General features: G+C 45.9%; 2 protein-coding genes across 4 annotated transcripts; one reads left to right on the top strand and one right to left on the bottom strand.

The window, feature by feature from the left end:
• Positions 1-170: 170 nt before the first annotated feature.
• On the top strand, positions 171-6,742 carry LOC131138066 (organic cation/carnitine transporter 2-like). 3 transcript variants are annotated; one of them, XM_078787645.1, is made up of 11 exons: positions 283-306; positions 788-1,237; positions 1,475-1,578; positions 2,617-2,771; positions 2,842-3,013; positions 3,096-3,252; positions 4,488-4,579; positions 4,710-4,924; positions 4,998-5,180; positions 5,610-5,745; positions 6,195-6,738. In XM_078787645.1, the coding sequence occupies exons 2-11, from the start codon at positions 788-790 to the stop codon at positions 6,277-6,279; spliced, it is 1,749 nt and encodes a 582-aa protein (XP_078643771.1). In that variant the 5' UTR covers positions 283-306; the 3' UTR covers positions 6,280-6,738. The 3 variants fall into 3 exon arrangements, with proteins under 3 accessions (XP_078643772.1, XP_057942634.2, XP_078643771.1); XM_078787646.1 differs by having other exon boundaries at positions 171-1,237; positions 5,027-5,180; positions 6,195-6,742; XM_058086651.2 differs by having other exon boundaries at positions 172-1,237.
• LOC131138089 (solute carrier family 22 member 4-like) lies at positions 6,056-13,540 on the bottom strand. The gene is made up of 11 exons (XM_078787648.1): positions 13,149-13,540; positions 11,858-12,040; positions 11,577-11,680; positions 11,066-11,220; positions 10,626-10,797; positions 10,403-10,535; positions 8,181-8,281; positions 7,888-8,102; positions 7,621-7,803; positions 7,413-7,548; positions 6,056-6,555 (listed from the first exon to the last, which is right to left on the bottom strand). The coding sequence occupies exons 1-11, from the start codon at positions 13,353-13,355 to the stop codon at positions 6,498-6,500; spliced, it is 1,647 nt and encodes a 548-aa protein (XP_078643774.1). The 5' UTR covers positions 13,356-13,540; the 3' UTR covers positions 6,056-6,497.
• Between the last annotated feature and the right edge of the window lie 1,908 nt (positions 13,541-15,448).

Below are 15,448 nucleotides of genomic sequence, written 5' to 3'. Positions count from 1 at the left end.
GCACGAAAACAATGCAATAGCATGAAGACACAATGATGTAGCACGAAAACACTGATGTAGCACGAAAACACAATGGAATAGCATGAAGACACAATGATGTAGCACGAAAACACAATGATGTAGCACGAAAACAATGCAATAGCATGAAGACACAATGATGTATTGTCTGTTTCCTCTGGCCTAGGTCTTGATGTAACATGTTACCCAAAGTCTCATGTCTAAATGACATTGATCAACCATGATGTGCATCAGGGGGAGTCACAAAGTCCCCCAATTGTGACAAGATGAAGTCTTCCCTTCCATGAGGTGAGCATTCTTCCATTTGAGCCATATGTATATTCACCTGTGCCTGGATTTGCGCCAACATTATCGTCACGCTTGTGTATGTATTTGATAATTAACGGATCCCCCTTCAAAAGTGTCTTTAGGCATCTTTTAGGGAGGTGTGATTTTAAAAACAGACTTCTGGGTATATTCCTATTGTAAAACAGCCAATTCTATGACTACTTTCTGGAAAAATATAACTATAAATATATAACTAACGCTGTTAGTCATTTTTAACTTCCATCACTGTGGGACACACAAACTGGCCAAACACGTCTTGTTAGCATTAAAGCTACACAGTTGGGCTAAAGCCCCTTCAACTGTCTACATTCCAGCACTCTGGGTTATCTCTGACACTTATTTCTAACTTTTGGTTTTGTACACAATCCACTTGTTGGCTTCATGCTGCGCATGTGAGTGTGCACAAAGTGTGTAGTGTTGGTGTGTGTGTGTGTGTGGTGAGATGGTTTCACTTGAGTGGATCAGCCCAGACACAAGCAGCCAATCCTCCAGAGCGGCACCGGTGAGGATGAACGACTACGACGCCGACACGGCGTTCCTGGGGGAGTGGGGGGGCTTCCAGCTGCGACTGGTGCTGCTGCTCTGCATCACCATGATCCCCAACGGCTACTGCGGCCTTTCCATCATCTTCGTGGCCGGCACGCCGGCCCACCGCTGCCGGGTGCCCGAGCACGGACTCAACTTGACGGCGGCGTGGAGGAACGTCAGCATCCCGCTCCAGGAGGACCAGCAGCCGGCCAAGTGCTCCAGATACCGGCTGGCAGCTCTCCTGGCTTTCTCGGAGGAAGGCGTGCTGCCCTCCGAGGTCAACCTGAGCAGCGTGCCTCAAGAGGGCTGCCTGGACGGCTGGGAGTACGACCGCAGCGTCTACGCCTCCACCATCGTGTCTGACGTCAGTTTCATTCATTTGTCATACGGTCGCTTCGTTAGGTACACCTGCCGGTAGAGGTACTCTTGTAGCTATAGAACCAAAACAAAAACATCTCATTCTATTGATCAGAAACATTGATCATTTTTAAAGTATGCTCACATTGCCTGTATGTTTTGAATTGCATTGACTATTTTTGGGGCTATGTTTTCATTCTCTATTCTTTGTGTGTGTGTGTGTGTGTGTGTGTGTGTGTGTCAGTGGGATCTGGTGTGTGAGGACCAGTGGAAGAATCCGCTGACCTCCTCGCTCTTCTTCTGTGGCGTCCTTGTCGGCTCCTTCCTATCAGGGCAGCTCTCTGACAGGTTAACATACACACACTTCCAACTCAATGTCAATTCATGAAACCTTTGTTTTGCCCCCCCCCCCCCCCCCCCCTCATTAATTTTACAGGAAGCAAACACAATGGTGTTCCCCTAGGGGTGTACGTGCCCCACTTTGGGAACCTCGGGTGTAAAGTTTGTTTTCTCTCAATGTTGAGTTGCATTTCATTTCCTTGTTGTCTTGGTTCCTTGGTAACTACTCATTAGTTCCTGATCACTTCTTTATTACTTCCTCAGTAACTACTCCAAATGTATGTGCCTTAGTTCCTCAATAACTACTCTAAATGTATGTGCCTTAGTTCTTCAGTAACTACTCTACTCATTGGTTCCATGATCAGTTCAGTTGATTAGTTCCTCAGTGACTACTCTGAATGCATGTGCCTTAGTTCCCCAGTAACTGCTCTACTCATTAGTTCCATGATCAGTTCAGTTGATTAGTTCCTCAGTAACTACTCTAAATGCATGTGCCTTAGTTCCTCAGTAACTACTCTACTCATTAGTTCCATGATCAGTTCAGTTGATTAGTTCCTCAGTAACTACTCTAAATGCATGTGCCTTAGTTCCTCAGTAACTACTCTAAATGTATGTGCCTTAGTTCCTCAGTAACTACTCTAAATGCATGTGCCTTAGTTCCTCAGTAACTACTCTAAATGTATGTGCCTTAGTTCCTCAGTAACTGCTCTACTCGGTAGTTCCTATTTATTCTTTCATGTGTTCCTCTGTAACTACTCTACCCATTAGTTACTCATGAGTTGTTTATTAGGTCGTCGGTAACTGCTGTATTTTTGTGTACTTGATTGTAAAGTGAGACCGGTGATGAGGATGGTCCAATTAAACGTCCCCGGTGGTCTGCACCTGCAGGTGTTGCTGGATAGAAGTGCTAGGGCGGAGTCAGTAATTGGCTGCCTGTATCGCCGATTGTATCGGCCGGTACACAGTAATCCAGTACTTGCAGTACTTTTAGCTGCTTTCGGACCGCTGTCTGATTCATTGATTTTTGAAAATGCCTTTCTATTGAAGGTTTGGGAGGAAGAGAGTGCTGTTTTTCACACTTGCCAGCCAGACCACGTTGGCGTTCATCCAGGTCTTCTCTCCATCCTGGATGGTGTTCTGCATCCTTTTCTTCCTCACCGGAATGTCGCACATATCCAACTACCTGTCTGCATTCGTGCTCGGTACATGTCTCATTGACGGCGAGTCCTTCGTGTATCGTTGCGTGACGTTCTCAATGTGTCTTGCACGTAGGAACGGAGATCTTAGGTCCACGTGTACGTGAATTCTTCTGCACGGCGGGCTCGTGTCTCTTCTTCACGGTGGGCTACATGATGCTGCCGCTCCACGCCTACTTCCTGCGGGACTGGAGGCGGCTGCTGCTGGGCCTCACTGCGCCCGGGTTCCTCCTCCTGCCTCTCTGGTGGTGTGTTTGTGTGTTCGGCTTTTTTTGGTGCTGTGTTTGCTGATGCAGCCTCTTCACCCACTGAAGTCATGTGACGATGCAGGTTCATCCCGGAGTCTACGCGCTGGCTGCTCTCTCAGGGAAGGATCGTGGAGGCGGAGGCCATCGTGAAAAATGCCTCCAAGATGAACAAAAAGGATCCGCCTGCAAAAATCTTCACATCTCTGAACGTCAGCGGCAGTTTGACATATTTTTCAGAGGTAGTCGCACCCTGTCAGCGGTCTTTACCGATGGTTGGGGTTGGGGGGTGAGGGGGTGTATTCACATCCCTGCTTGCTGGGGCCCGAGCAGAGCAAACAGGAAGTGCCAGCCGTCGTGCCATTGACAGCGCTGTTTGTTCGTGATGTAAAATTGTAATTCCTGCACAGCCCGACTAACTATTCTACTGATTGTTTATTGGAGGAATATCATATTCATTGTTCAGACTGAGGAATACAATAAGTCACTTGTGAAGTGTCGGAACAGTGGAGCAGTACGCCAGCAACAGTCAAACATTATCCAGCGTGTCGGTAGATGTTTTCTCACTTTTCTTCCCTCCTTTTCGACAAAGCTCTTCGGGTCACCGCTCGATGTTCAAACTCCTGACAATAATTGACCGTCGTGCACGTGCGTGAGCACTAATGTGGAAGTCGGCGGGGGGGGGCATAGGACTCCGCGGGACCTGGAATGTCTGGCGACCTTTAGACTCTCTGACCCCGAAGGCTGATTTCAGTGTCTGCCTGGGATGTCTAAGAATGTGTAAATACTAGGGATGTCTCCTCACAGCTTTTTCAATATTCTCAATACTTGCAATATGACGCCGATATCCATCCGGCATCAGCAGGAATCAGGCATATTTCCATGACTTATTTTGCAGCATGGAATATTATAAAATGCTTGATCAAGTGATATTACTCAAAAAGAGAACAAGGTATAAAAAACTCTTTAGAAGCTTTAGAACCCGACATGGTCTGTTTTGTTATACAGCCGTGTGAAGAAGTGTTTGCCCCCTCCCTGATTTCTTTAAAAAAATGTGAATCGTACTGTTGACACGGATATGAAAATATCTGGTCACAGGTCACATAGGAGATCATATGTGACCTGCAGTGTCAACATTGTCCAAGAGCAGCATCCAGAAGCCAGCCTGAACTAAAATGGAAGGACGCTGAGAGCTGTTTCTTATGGCCAGTGGGGCCAGTGGAGACGCTTGGGTCCAGTGGGGCCGCTGGGGTCCAGTGGGGATGCTGGGGCCGCTGGGGTCCAGTGGGGCCGCTGGGGACGCTGTGGCCAGTGGGGCCGCTGGGGGCCATTGGGGACGCTGGGGTCCAGTGGGGCCGCTGGGGGCCATTGGGGACGCTGGGGTCAGTGGGGCCAGTGGGGCCGGGTGACATGGTCCGCACGAGCTGCCCTCTAGTTAAGACTTCCACGCTGACGGCGGGTGTTTATTGTTCCACAGCAAGAGTCGAAGAAGACCAAGGCCTACAACATCTGTGACATGCTTCGTTCTCGGAACATCCGCTGGATTTCGGTCATGCTGTGGCTGGTCTGGTGAGCGTACACACACCCAAAAAGCCTCACGTCAGTCCCTGTCTTACCAAGTACATTGGAATGAGCATGACTTGTATGACATCACACTCTGTGGAAAGAAATGGCCACTAAACGCCCCCCCTCCCCACAGGAACATGTTGGCCATTAGCTACTTGGCCCTCTCCCTCAACACGTCCAACCTTTACGGTGACGCCTACTTGAACTGTTTCCTGTCCGCCATGGCGGAGGTCCCCGCCTACATGATATCGTGGCTCATGTTCCACTGCTGCTCCAGGCGACTGAGCCTCTCTGCCAGTCTCTTTGCTGCGGGACTCTTCCTTCTGGTCATCCAGCTCATCCCAGACGGTAAAAACCTTGCAATGTTCTGAAACATGAACGTCCTCCCTCTCCCATCTCAGCCCTTAAATCTTCACCACAGATCTGATCTCCCTCGCCATCGCGCTGGAGATGATGGGAAAGTTTGCCGTGACTTTGGCGCTCGCACTCGTGTATGCGTACTCCATGGAACTCTACCCGACCGTAGTGAGGAACACGGCCTTGGGGGCTGGCTCCATGGCCTCCAGGATAGGCAGCATCATTGCTCCGTACTTCATCTACTTGAGTAAGGCTTGCATGTGTGTGCCACATGTACAGATGTTCATGTAGATGTGCAGATGTACATGAGACCAAAACCACTGCTGAACAAAGAGAACAAAAATGTTTTTCCGACTCCGCACACAACTACGGTGCATTCAAAGACCAAAAAAGGAAAAACGTGATCAGTGAAGCATAAAGATACATATGTGTGTGCTGTACTTTGTCCCGGGAATTCACATCTTTCCAACCCTTTATCCCCCAGGATGAATGAGGTGTGTTGTAGTTGATGTGCAGAAAAAGATGGACTGTTTTTGGCGCCCTCGTGTGGTGCCACTGAACAATATCATCCAACGCTTGCGAACTACAAGCAGATGAATTAACTCCTCATATTTAGTTGTGTGTGTGTTTTTTTTTACGCAGGATTGTTTCTCACTGTCTTGATTCCCAACAACAGGAAGCTACTCTGCCTCGCTGCCTTACATCCTGATGGGAAGCTTGACCACCACGGCGGCGTTGCTGAGCCTCCTGCTGCCCGAGAGCTACGGAATGCCTCTTCCAGAAACCATCGCCAACATGCAGCCCTTTCCTGGGTGAGTCGTTGCTCGGAGACCGGGGTACTGTGACCATGTGCACTTTGGGCTTTACGTTGTAAGTTTTATATTCCAGCGCCTGGAATGTGGATTGTGTAGATTCCATCAATTGATTTAAATGTCACATTTATGCGTGTCGGTGTGTGCCGTTGATCTGAAGGCGGGCCCGCATGATATTCACACTGCAGGTCAATTCACATTTTCTGAACGCATGTGACCTGAATCTGATATTTTTCATGTCAGAGAGAACAGCATTATTCATATTTCTTTCAAACGCAACTCGGCCCTCGTTCGTGCTACTGCCGTCTGAACGGTCAGTTTGCATACATGCGACCTAAACGTCATCCGAGGGCGTGCTCACCAAGGCTCGGTTAAAGGCTCATGATCAGAATTGGGCATCACACCCTGCAGTGTGAATGTAGCCAAAATGACTCTTTCTTTTCTTGTAGATGCTGTCAGAAGAACGTCTACAAAGTCACGCACACCAGAGCAGAGGCCAATGCGGCTGACAGGAAGTGCCATGATATCCAGTGAATGGGAAGCAGACAGAAGAAACGGGAGCATTTATATAAGCAATCACTAAAATGAGTACTATTAGTAAATATCGTCCTAGGAAGGCCTAATGACATGATGTAGTCTACTATGTTATTCTTTTAAAATTCTTTACTTTCTATGAATAATGTAGAAGACAAAACCTTTCACCATGCCGTGCCCTGCAGACGGATTGTAGCACCTCAGTCCTTCACAGCCGGCTACAAGACTGTCATGCATTTGGGGGGGTTTCTCCTTGTGATGCACGGACATGTCCCGCTGTAAGACAGAGGAGGCGCAACAACATTAGGACTCAGTTATGCAATGGGCTTGGGAAGTTCTATTAAATGGCACCTATGATGTTTTTTCCACCTTTCTGACCTATAAAGCTACAAAGCTGCTGAAGCCCTACGCCTTTCCAACGTGACTTGGTGGTGTGGAAGAGTCAGAAGGGCCAGCGCTGAGTACCAGTTTACCAGTGTCCAACTGTCTTCATTTAGTGGAAGTCATGGAGCAAAAGGCTGGTCTGTGTAGCATTATAGCATTGAGGTAGCGGGGTTGCTAATAGCCCTTTCCCACCACCATTAGTGGCTCTGGTCCCGAAAAACACATTCGATGTTACCGATGTTGTAGAAAGCTAATGCTAAAATGCTAAAGCTACTTAGCATTGAGAGACGTCTGGGATGGGATTGGGGATCCAACACATTGGATGTCAAAGGTGGACCTTTGAAAAAGATAAATGCCTGTTTATTATCAACTCCTACAAAGTTGCGTTCGGCAGCTAGTCCTCCTGAGCACTAGGGAGTGTGACCAACCACAGCGGAGTGGGGGTGCCTAGAGGCGGGCCAGTGTGGAATTGATTAAAACAGACCGTTTTGTGGGAAGCATGAAATCCAGTACAGCTGGAATTGGTGCAGATTCTGGAAGATCTAGAAGGCTTTCTCTGCTGGTAGCTGTAGGAGTCCACAACTCGGTACCAATACAGAGTCTACACCTTACTCCACAGCAATGCATTGTGGGTAATATACAACTCTTGAGTGACCATCGATGTTGGTTGTTCGCTTCAGCTTTTTGGAGATATGGAACAACATGTATGATGGTGGGGGGTTAGTGTTGACTTCCCCAAGCCGTCCTACCTTGGTCTCTTGTGCATTTGCTGAATGGTCTGCGGTAGAGGCTTCCTAAAGCTCTCTGGAAGGAAGAGAGTGACAAAGGCGGACGCCATGGCCAGAGACCCCAAGGTGACGTAGGACAGGTACTTGAAGTAGACGTCTGTGCAAACAAGGCCGTGTTTTGAAATGAAGCAACAAAGTAATTTTCAACCAGATGCCCAAATGCTCTCACTCAGCTGCAGCAGAAACGGTGCGATGCAGCTTCCCGTTCTGGACACCATGGCGCACGTCCCCGACGCCGTGTTCCTCAGGCCGGTCGGGTAGAGCTCAGCGGTGAAGGCAAAGAGCAGCGACGTGCCGGCGGTCGCTGCAAATTTACCCAGCATCTCCAAGGCTACGGCCACCCCTAGTACACCTGAGGGGGAGGGAGCAAATGTTTTGAGTCCGTTTGGGAACCAACTCGCCTTAACACCAAGAAGAATCTGCTGCTCCCGCTCACTTTGAGGCACCAGCTGAATGAAGAAGAGCGACAAGGCCACGACCAGGAAGACCAGGATGACGGCCACGCGTCGAGGGACGAAGCGCACGGCCAAGCAGGTGCTGCTGTACGCCGGCAACTCCACCACGGCCGACAGGAAGCAGCTGATGTACGGGTCCGAGTGGAGTCGTGATGTGTTCAGGGACAGGCCGTAGTAGCAGCTACTCAATGTGAACCTGGTAAGACACCCAGTGGTTTTACTCCAGATGACAAGAGTGTGTGTGTGTGTGTGTGTGTGTGTGTGTGTTCCCCACCACACGAAGCACAGAATGATTGTTGTTGCCGCGATGCTTCTTCCCCTCAGCAGGTCAAGGAAGGTGTAGCGCTGGACAGATTGTGCCTCCTGCGGGTCAGCCTACAAGATGCAACAAGTGCGAGTGCTGTCAGTCACCATGCATGTCGTTCTACACTCTCTGGCCACAACATTAGGTACACATGCACGTGGTTGACACCGCCACAATGTTTGCTTTCTGCACTCTACTAAGAAATATTCTGTTTGCCTGTCACAACTTCCACAAGCTCTCAGTAGAACCCCCACCATACTGTTTAGGGGTGTCAGGAGACACCCAAGACACGAAACTATGCACACAATTTGGCCCACGAGAACGAGATGAGATGTTACTGCCTTATTTGTGTAAATGTGCTCACTGTGCTGATTATTAATTAGGCTTATGGATGATAAAACGATGTTTCACAAGTGAGATCAGTCGCAGCATCCCAATGCCTCGCAGCATGTCAGCACCGAGAACCAAAGTGTACAAACGCTGTAAAGTGGTCTATCTGTGCAGCGTGGGAGAATGTTAGAGGGTGCGTTCAAGGACTGTCCAACAAAGTGGGACCGGGTTGCTGCTCGCAACACACATGCAAAAACTGTGGGATTGCTACTGTTACTGTATATTATTTTGGAACGAGATATTGGCCCATATTTTCACAATTCTTATCACTTTTATCATTTTGAAGTCAAGCAAGTCAGACATGTATGTTGAAATGATTTTTTTACCCTGTAATTATCACTTCAAATATTTAAATATTACGAGGATTTATTATTTAACTTCTTTTACTCTAAAATCTCACTCTTTATTTAATGCCTTACTTGATGATTGTGTGTAACTTTGTATCATCACATTTATATATAAAATTGACCATTGACACCAAGTAATATTTACATAACTAATGTATTGATTTTACAACCTGATACCAGGATAGTAAAATGTACTTTGGGTAATAGCAGTGAACCTGGCCACCTTGTGGCCATTTTGCGCATGCGTCAGAGGGTCGTTTGCACTCAGACCCCGAAGGCAAAGTTTGAGGGCGCCATGTTTTCACGGGAAGACGAGGAAAACGACATGGACAGTCGTTTAACAAGGAAATTTATCGATGCGGAGCCATATGGGTAGGTCATATCCTTATCTGACTTTTTTTCCTGCCACCTTTCCTCATTTGTTTAAGTCAGTGTTATAATATAAAACACTAGACGTTAGCATAAGTTTACCTTTAGCCTGCCAGCTAGCTAGCTAGCTAGCTAGCTAGCAACTGCGAACTTTGTGAAGGTGTTTTCGGTTGCACAACAGAAGGTTATGTTTATTAAACCTGTAAGGATTCATTCTTCATATATGTTATTTGTTTATTTTGGCGGGCGCGCAGCAGCAGTGCCCTAGAAGCCATGGGAACCGCGTGTAGCTTAAACATTTGTTGAAGTATGCTATGACCTGAGTCTTGTGGATGCTGTCGGGGAGCGGGAGTTTTTGTATGTGACAAGTATGCCATTGACCAAAAAGTGGAAATATAGGAACCGAATTGCCAAATTACAGCAACAAGCAGAGCTTATTCAGGCCCTGAAAATATAGCAATAATGACTGAAACCTGCCTGGAAGGATTAGAAATTTTGGAGCAAGGTTAGGTCACCGCATCTGTGGTCATTTTAATGTCAAAAATATTGTACGAGAACTTTGTCATCAGTGTTATTTCCTCAACAAGATCTCTTTAGCCTGAAAACAGTAAAGAATAAAGATAGAAATAAAATACCCATAAGTTATTTTGAAAGGTGTAGTTTCATTTAGGTTAGGTCTGAAGACACAGATGAATAAATATTTGTATTGAAAACTGAGTTGATTTTGAATGCTGTCAAGCAGCTTTGTAGTTTAGACGAATGTGCACGCAATCAAACTATTGTGATGATTTTCGATTTTGTACTGAAAATAATTTTTTTGAAAGAATGTTTTCATTTCATATTTGTCGATGTGTTAAGATAATTCCATTTCAATAATAATAATTTCATTTAATTCAACGGCCATCTTAAAATAAATACACATTCATATTAGAAAAGTGGTGTATGTGGTAGCTTAAATCTCATGTAAATATTACTTATAAATTGCTCCAAATGAAGTAAGGGAAAACTAGTTAAACAATTCTGAAAAGTCACTATATTTATATGAATTTGTAAGTAGTTTTCAGTGTACACGTGAAGTTGACTTGCGTATATCATGTAATCAGCAAAGATTTTCTCCGGAGCGTCCACTCTGTTCATCTTTGCAGCTCTCCTCAGGATGCTCTCGGCCTCCGCCACTCGTCCCTGAGACAACAACCACATGGGAGACTCTGGGAGGAACCTGTCACAGACACACAACCATATGGAAGCTCAAAAGGCCAGCAGGTAAGAACCATCAGGTGAGTCTTTCCTAGTAATGAACACAGCCCACCACCAGAGGGGGATGTAGAACAGGGCAGGCACAGTGATTGCCACCGTCAGGTCCTTCCAGCTCCTGAGGAAGTAAGCTATGAGGGGCAGCGTCATGTAGCCCAAGGCGAAGCCAAAGCACACGCCCATGGATGCGTACACCACCCGAGCGTTGCCCGTTAAGATTTCTGTCCCTGCGGAGTAAAGACGAAGTGATATCAGTCCGATCTAAACTTTAGCCCTGGGTGGAGACCCTATTCTAAACATTTCTCCACCCAGGGCTGCATACCTAAAATATGGAAGGATGTGGGGGGGGCCACATTGAAATTTCAAAATCAATCCGATGTAAGTTGGAAAATGTAAAATCTGATTAAAACCTTCCCCAACCTTAACTTTGTGTTTTTGAAAATCATTATTTGTGTAGTATCTAATGGAACTTAATTCATATTCATGTGTGTTTACCCAGCACGTAGCAGGAGATGTAATTGGAGATGTTTCCCAAGCCGCTGCAAAAGAAAAGCGCACACAGCACCCCCCAGGAGGGCGAAGCGATCTGGGCCAGGTTGAACACGGCCTGAACCGCCATGGTGGCAAACAGAACCGGCTTACGGCCGAACCTGAAAGGAGTTGAAAAGAGCAAAGAGTAACCTTGTCAACAGGCCAATCAAGAATTTACTACTCAAATTGTAGTATTTCTTCCATGAAACCTTGTACATTTAGTATGAATGTATTCTATCATGTTCATTCAGTAGTGTGGTTCTTGGCTGCATTGCTGTCAGTCGTGTACGTTACGTTTTTCGTCCAATCAGATTTTATCTTCTGTGTGTTGCTGCAAGCCCTTCATTGCCCACGGGCTCATTTTGATTGACATTGCAGGTTGAAAGTGATTTCTTTGTTCCTCTGAAAGCTCTTTATATGTCATCATGTGACTATTGCAATGGCTGATGACACCCCTCTCCTTGCAGCATCCTACCTGTCTGAGAGCACTCCCGAGAAGAAGGATCCCACAAGAACCCCCAGGAAGAAAATGGTGGAGGTGAGCGGCTGCTTCCAGCTGTCACTGCAAACCAGGTCAAACTGGAAGTGCAAGCAGAGCGAGGGCGGCGTTTGGCACCATTAGGCTGGCTAAACAGACTTGGGCAAAGTCAAACATCAATCTGGTGCAAATCTGCATCACTTCACTTTGCATTTGAACATGAATCACACGCCTGACGACTTGACTGAGTGCAGAAGCATGATGAGCGGCACAGTGACCTCAGAGACTATGGTGGACTGGTAGCGTTCGCTGCTGTAGCTCCAGCCGTCCACGCAGTCCTCCTGCTCCAGGCTGCTCAGGTTGACGTCCCGCCCGGGAACAGCACCCGTGTCGGAGAGGTTGCGGACCACATCCAGCCTGTACCTTCGGCATTGGCTCCTCTCCAGCTCCCCGTTGACCTCCTCCAAAGGCAAACCACAAGGTACACAAGCTGTTAGCTCACTGTTAGCATTTGCACGTTTGTCAAACAATATGTCACCTAGAAGTCCCTCCTTCCCTCCTGGCAAAATTCAAACCAAACTGGTGTCATCAAGCTTTTCCACACGTACGCCATGCAGCCTTGGGCTGTTTTTTTAGGGCTTTTATTTTAAAACTGCATTTTGGATTCACTTGGGTTGTCACTGACTAAAATGTTCATTGGATTAATGAGCTGAAACATTATTGCATGGCAAACATACAAAAATAAATGAAGCGTCCCAACACTTTTTCACACCACTGTAGTCATAATGTTACAAGAAGAAAGCGTACAAGAGGAAAGAGGAAGTAGTGGAAAATGTTGAACAGCTGTAATTTGATGAGAATAAAGTCAAAATATGAAGAGAGAAAATTTCACCAAGTCCAAACATTTATTCCACCCATAAGCCTTCTGAAAAAGCTCCATTTACATCTAAAGTGGTGTGCGTATCAACCCAGCTACAGTGACATTGTTATTATTAACATTGTTATGCCGCTTGAACTACGCTACTAGCGTGTTGATATTTTTCCACACCACCCGGCTAGCTATTAGCGTGATTTCTGCTGGTCCTTTTGCGGCAAGGCTGAAATGCAGTGGAAATGGTGTTTTTGGAGTTAAATCCATTTTTGATAATATGACTCTCTGTACCAGGGAAGCTATACACAGAACGTTCTCTGCATACTGAAATCTGAGTAAAAGTACAGCTAGCTTTCCAGTAGAACACACATTCCTTGACATACGTATGTTTCTACAGTCTGTCTTACACATGTACACCTGTTCAAGGAAAGTACGTATACGTATATATGGTCTACATATATGCTCGAAGACGAGCGCCCCCATTGCAGTACCCTACCACTCCTTCGTCCTGCAGTGCAGTTGCATGCTGACATATGAGCATAGAGGGATGTCTTTCTGCCGTACTTTGCGGTCTAATCTTTCCTCACACAATTCTGCTCCAGACTAGTCACTGACTTTACAGTGTAGCGTTCAAAGGTTGCAAACAGAGAATGTTGAACACTCTGCATTCTGTATTGGTAGAAGACCAAGTGGAATACCTCCATTGGGATCACAGCTTCCCTCCAGTCTTGGCTGAGGTTGACATCAGGGACCAGGCAGTGGTGTCTGGGCGTGTCCACCACAAAGACCAGGGAGAAGGAGTTCATCCCGTTGGGCAGGATGGTGGAACAGAGCATGAAGAAGACCATCAGCTGGAAACGCCCCCACTGTCCCAGGAAGGCCACGTTGGTATCGTAGTCCCTCATGTTGCAACTTGGTCCAACCTTCTTCTCTGCTCAGCTTATCAGGAGGTTTGTTTTTCTCCTTTCTGTCGCCGCACTCATCTAGTTCATGTGGCTCCTAAGTTGTCAACAAAGTGAAACCAGCAGCACTTGGCTCCGCCTATCACAGCTGGGAAGACTTTTTAACAACCAGTCAATGGGTGTGGCCAATTTCAAAGAAAACTGCCTGTTATTATTTTTGCCTGTTATCCGCAGTCTTAATGTGAGAGACATGGAGTAGTGGGAAACTTTGTATATATATATTATTGATTTCTTATTTGTTGGCACACTTAAATGTTTCCTATCATCAAAAAATGAAAATATTAGTCAATGACAAAAACACTCAACATTGTACTAACATTTCATACAGTACTCATTGGGGGGAGGGGCCGGAATTGATGACATCCGAAGTCTCGCTGCCCGGCTGTACCATGTGACGGATTCGGGAAAAGGTTCAGAATTTGCTGTGATGTTTGCCTGACACTCAGCGATATAAACCCCTCAGGCTTAAACATTAAAATGTGGGCTTTTGTGGTGAGAGTCAGTCGGTTGAGCGTGTGGATAGTGTTTGTCCATGGTTTGGAGGCTTTGGTTACTACGGTGATGTTAGTTTGGAGTTCAGAGAGAGAAGATAGAGCCAACATTTCTCCTGTGTGGAAACATTTTGACTTGATCAGTAAGCCAAATCAACACTATTAAGAGATGCTATGTTTGCATTTCATAACCTGTATTTTCACTGTTTGTCATTGATACTCAGAGGTGAAGTGCTTATTGGGTTTCAAAGAGTTGGGATACAATAATAACACCTCATCCATGTTCAGGCATTAACGTGCCTTTCACGAACATAAAGATGAAACTGGACCTTCACCCATCCACGGTAAGGTTAATACTACTTTATAATATTAATTAATTATAATTATAATATTAATATTATAAAAATTATAATATTAATATATTACGATATTACCAACACAACTTATGATCATTGTGCAAATGAATCAGCCACAAGAAAACAAGAGAGACGAGGCCCTTGGTGACATGGTTGTCAAAGATACACAACCCTAAAGCATAGTGGAGATGTTGTATCACAAAAGAGGAATCGCCTCAAACCAAAAATGATTATTGAATAAACATCAATTAAATCTGCCAGGTTCTGTCCTAATTACACAAGCATACATCTTCCTAGTTACACAAGCACTTTGCCTGAGCCCATTCCAGCTAGGTGACGTAAAACCATGAAGCTAGCCATGTCACATGGTGCATGGCATTTATGGACAAGAAAACATTCAGTATTTTATATATACTGTATATTTTATCTTACACTTTGTAGATTAATCATTTGGTTATAAAAAAAATTGTAGTACATAATTATTCCCAAGAGCCAAAACAGATCAGCATTCAATGCATCACACATGAAGATACATCCGCCTGTAATTGTGGTGGTTTCGTGTGCTCATGAAGCTTCAAGAATTGCATCCATTCTCTAAACAGTTGACTGAAATGGTTGAAAGGCTCACGGGGCTTCATCTCGCCATCACTAAGTACGAGGACAAAACTAGCAAACTAATATTACCGGAGAGGACCACTTAGCATCCTTCTCGTGCCAATGGCGCCTTTATTGCTGACCTGAGCGTACGGGCATGGTCTGCAATTGATCCACAATGGACCCAGATCGCCACCTACTGGCGAAAGAGTGTAACACCCTCAACATACGAACAGAGTAGTTCAATAGAAAACAAAAAATCGAGGGGGTGTCTGTGAACACAATAACAAAAGATGCGGCATTCAACCGATTACATGTATGTTTATACGGATGGGCTTCTTTTTCTGCTTGATCCCTGAAAGAGGCAGAATTTCCTCATCAGGGAAGGCAGTGGTACAGGGTACTTCTCGTTACTTCTTCTCAAAACGCAGAGTGCTAATCGTTTTCAACAAAGTCTCCGAACAGTTCAGAACAACGGAATGAAAAACATGTGAAATGCTCCTGTGGAGGTTTATACTTTGCTGATTGGCTCCTTTCACTGTCAGTTAGAAATGGATTCTGCCTCAGACAGATCATGTCGTCATCATGCAGAAGC

This window comes from Doryrhamphus excisus, linkage group LG21 (genome assembly GCF_037039965.1).
Source record: "Doryrhamphus excisus strain RoL-2023G ecotype Guam linkage group LG21, RoL_Dexc_Guam_v1.1, whole genome shotgun sequence".
NCBI lineage: Eukaryota > Metazoa > Chordata > Actinopteri > Syngnathiformes > Syngnathidae > Doryrhamphus > Doryrhamphus excisus.
The sequence above is the reverse complement of the archived record's forward strand: the minus strand, read 5'-3'. Positions and strand labels throughout refer to the sequence as shown.

Excerpts from the sequence above, each read along its gene's own strand:
- LOC131138066 (XM_058086651.2), top strand. The coding sequence starts at position 788 with ATGGTTTCACTTGAGTGGATCAGCCCAGACACAAGCAGCCAATCCTCC. Across the intron at positions 1,579-2,616 it reads TCAGGGCAGCTCTCTGACAG|GTTTGGGAGGAAGAGAGTGC; the intron begins GTTAACATACAC and ends TTTCTATTGAAG. Across the intron at positions 4,925-4,997 it reads CATCCAGCTCATCCCAGACG|ATCTGATCTCCCTCGCCATC; the intron begins GTAAAAACCTTG and ends TCTTCACCACAG.
- LOC131138089 (XM_078787648.1), bottom strand. The coding sequence starts at position 13,355 with ATGAGGGACTACGATACCAACGTGGCCTTCCTGGGACAGTGGGGGCGT. Across the intron at positions 12,041-13,148 it reads AAGCTGTGATCCCAATGGAG|GAGGTCAACGGGGAGCTGGA; the intron begins GTATTCCACTTG and ends TTGCCTTTGGAG. Across the intron at positions 7,804-7,887 it reads CATTCAGCTGGTGCCTCAAA|GTGTACTAGGGGTGGCCGTA; the intron begins GTGAGCGGGAGC and ends CCTCCCCCTCAG.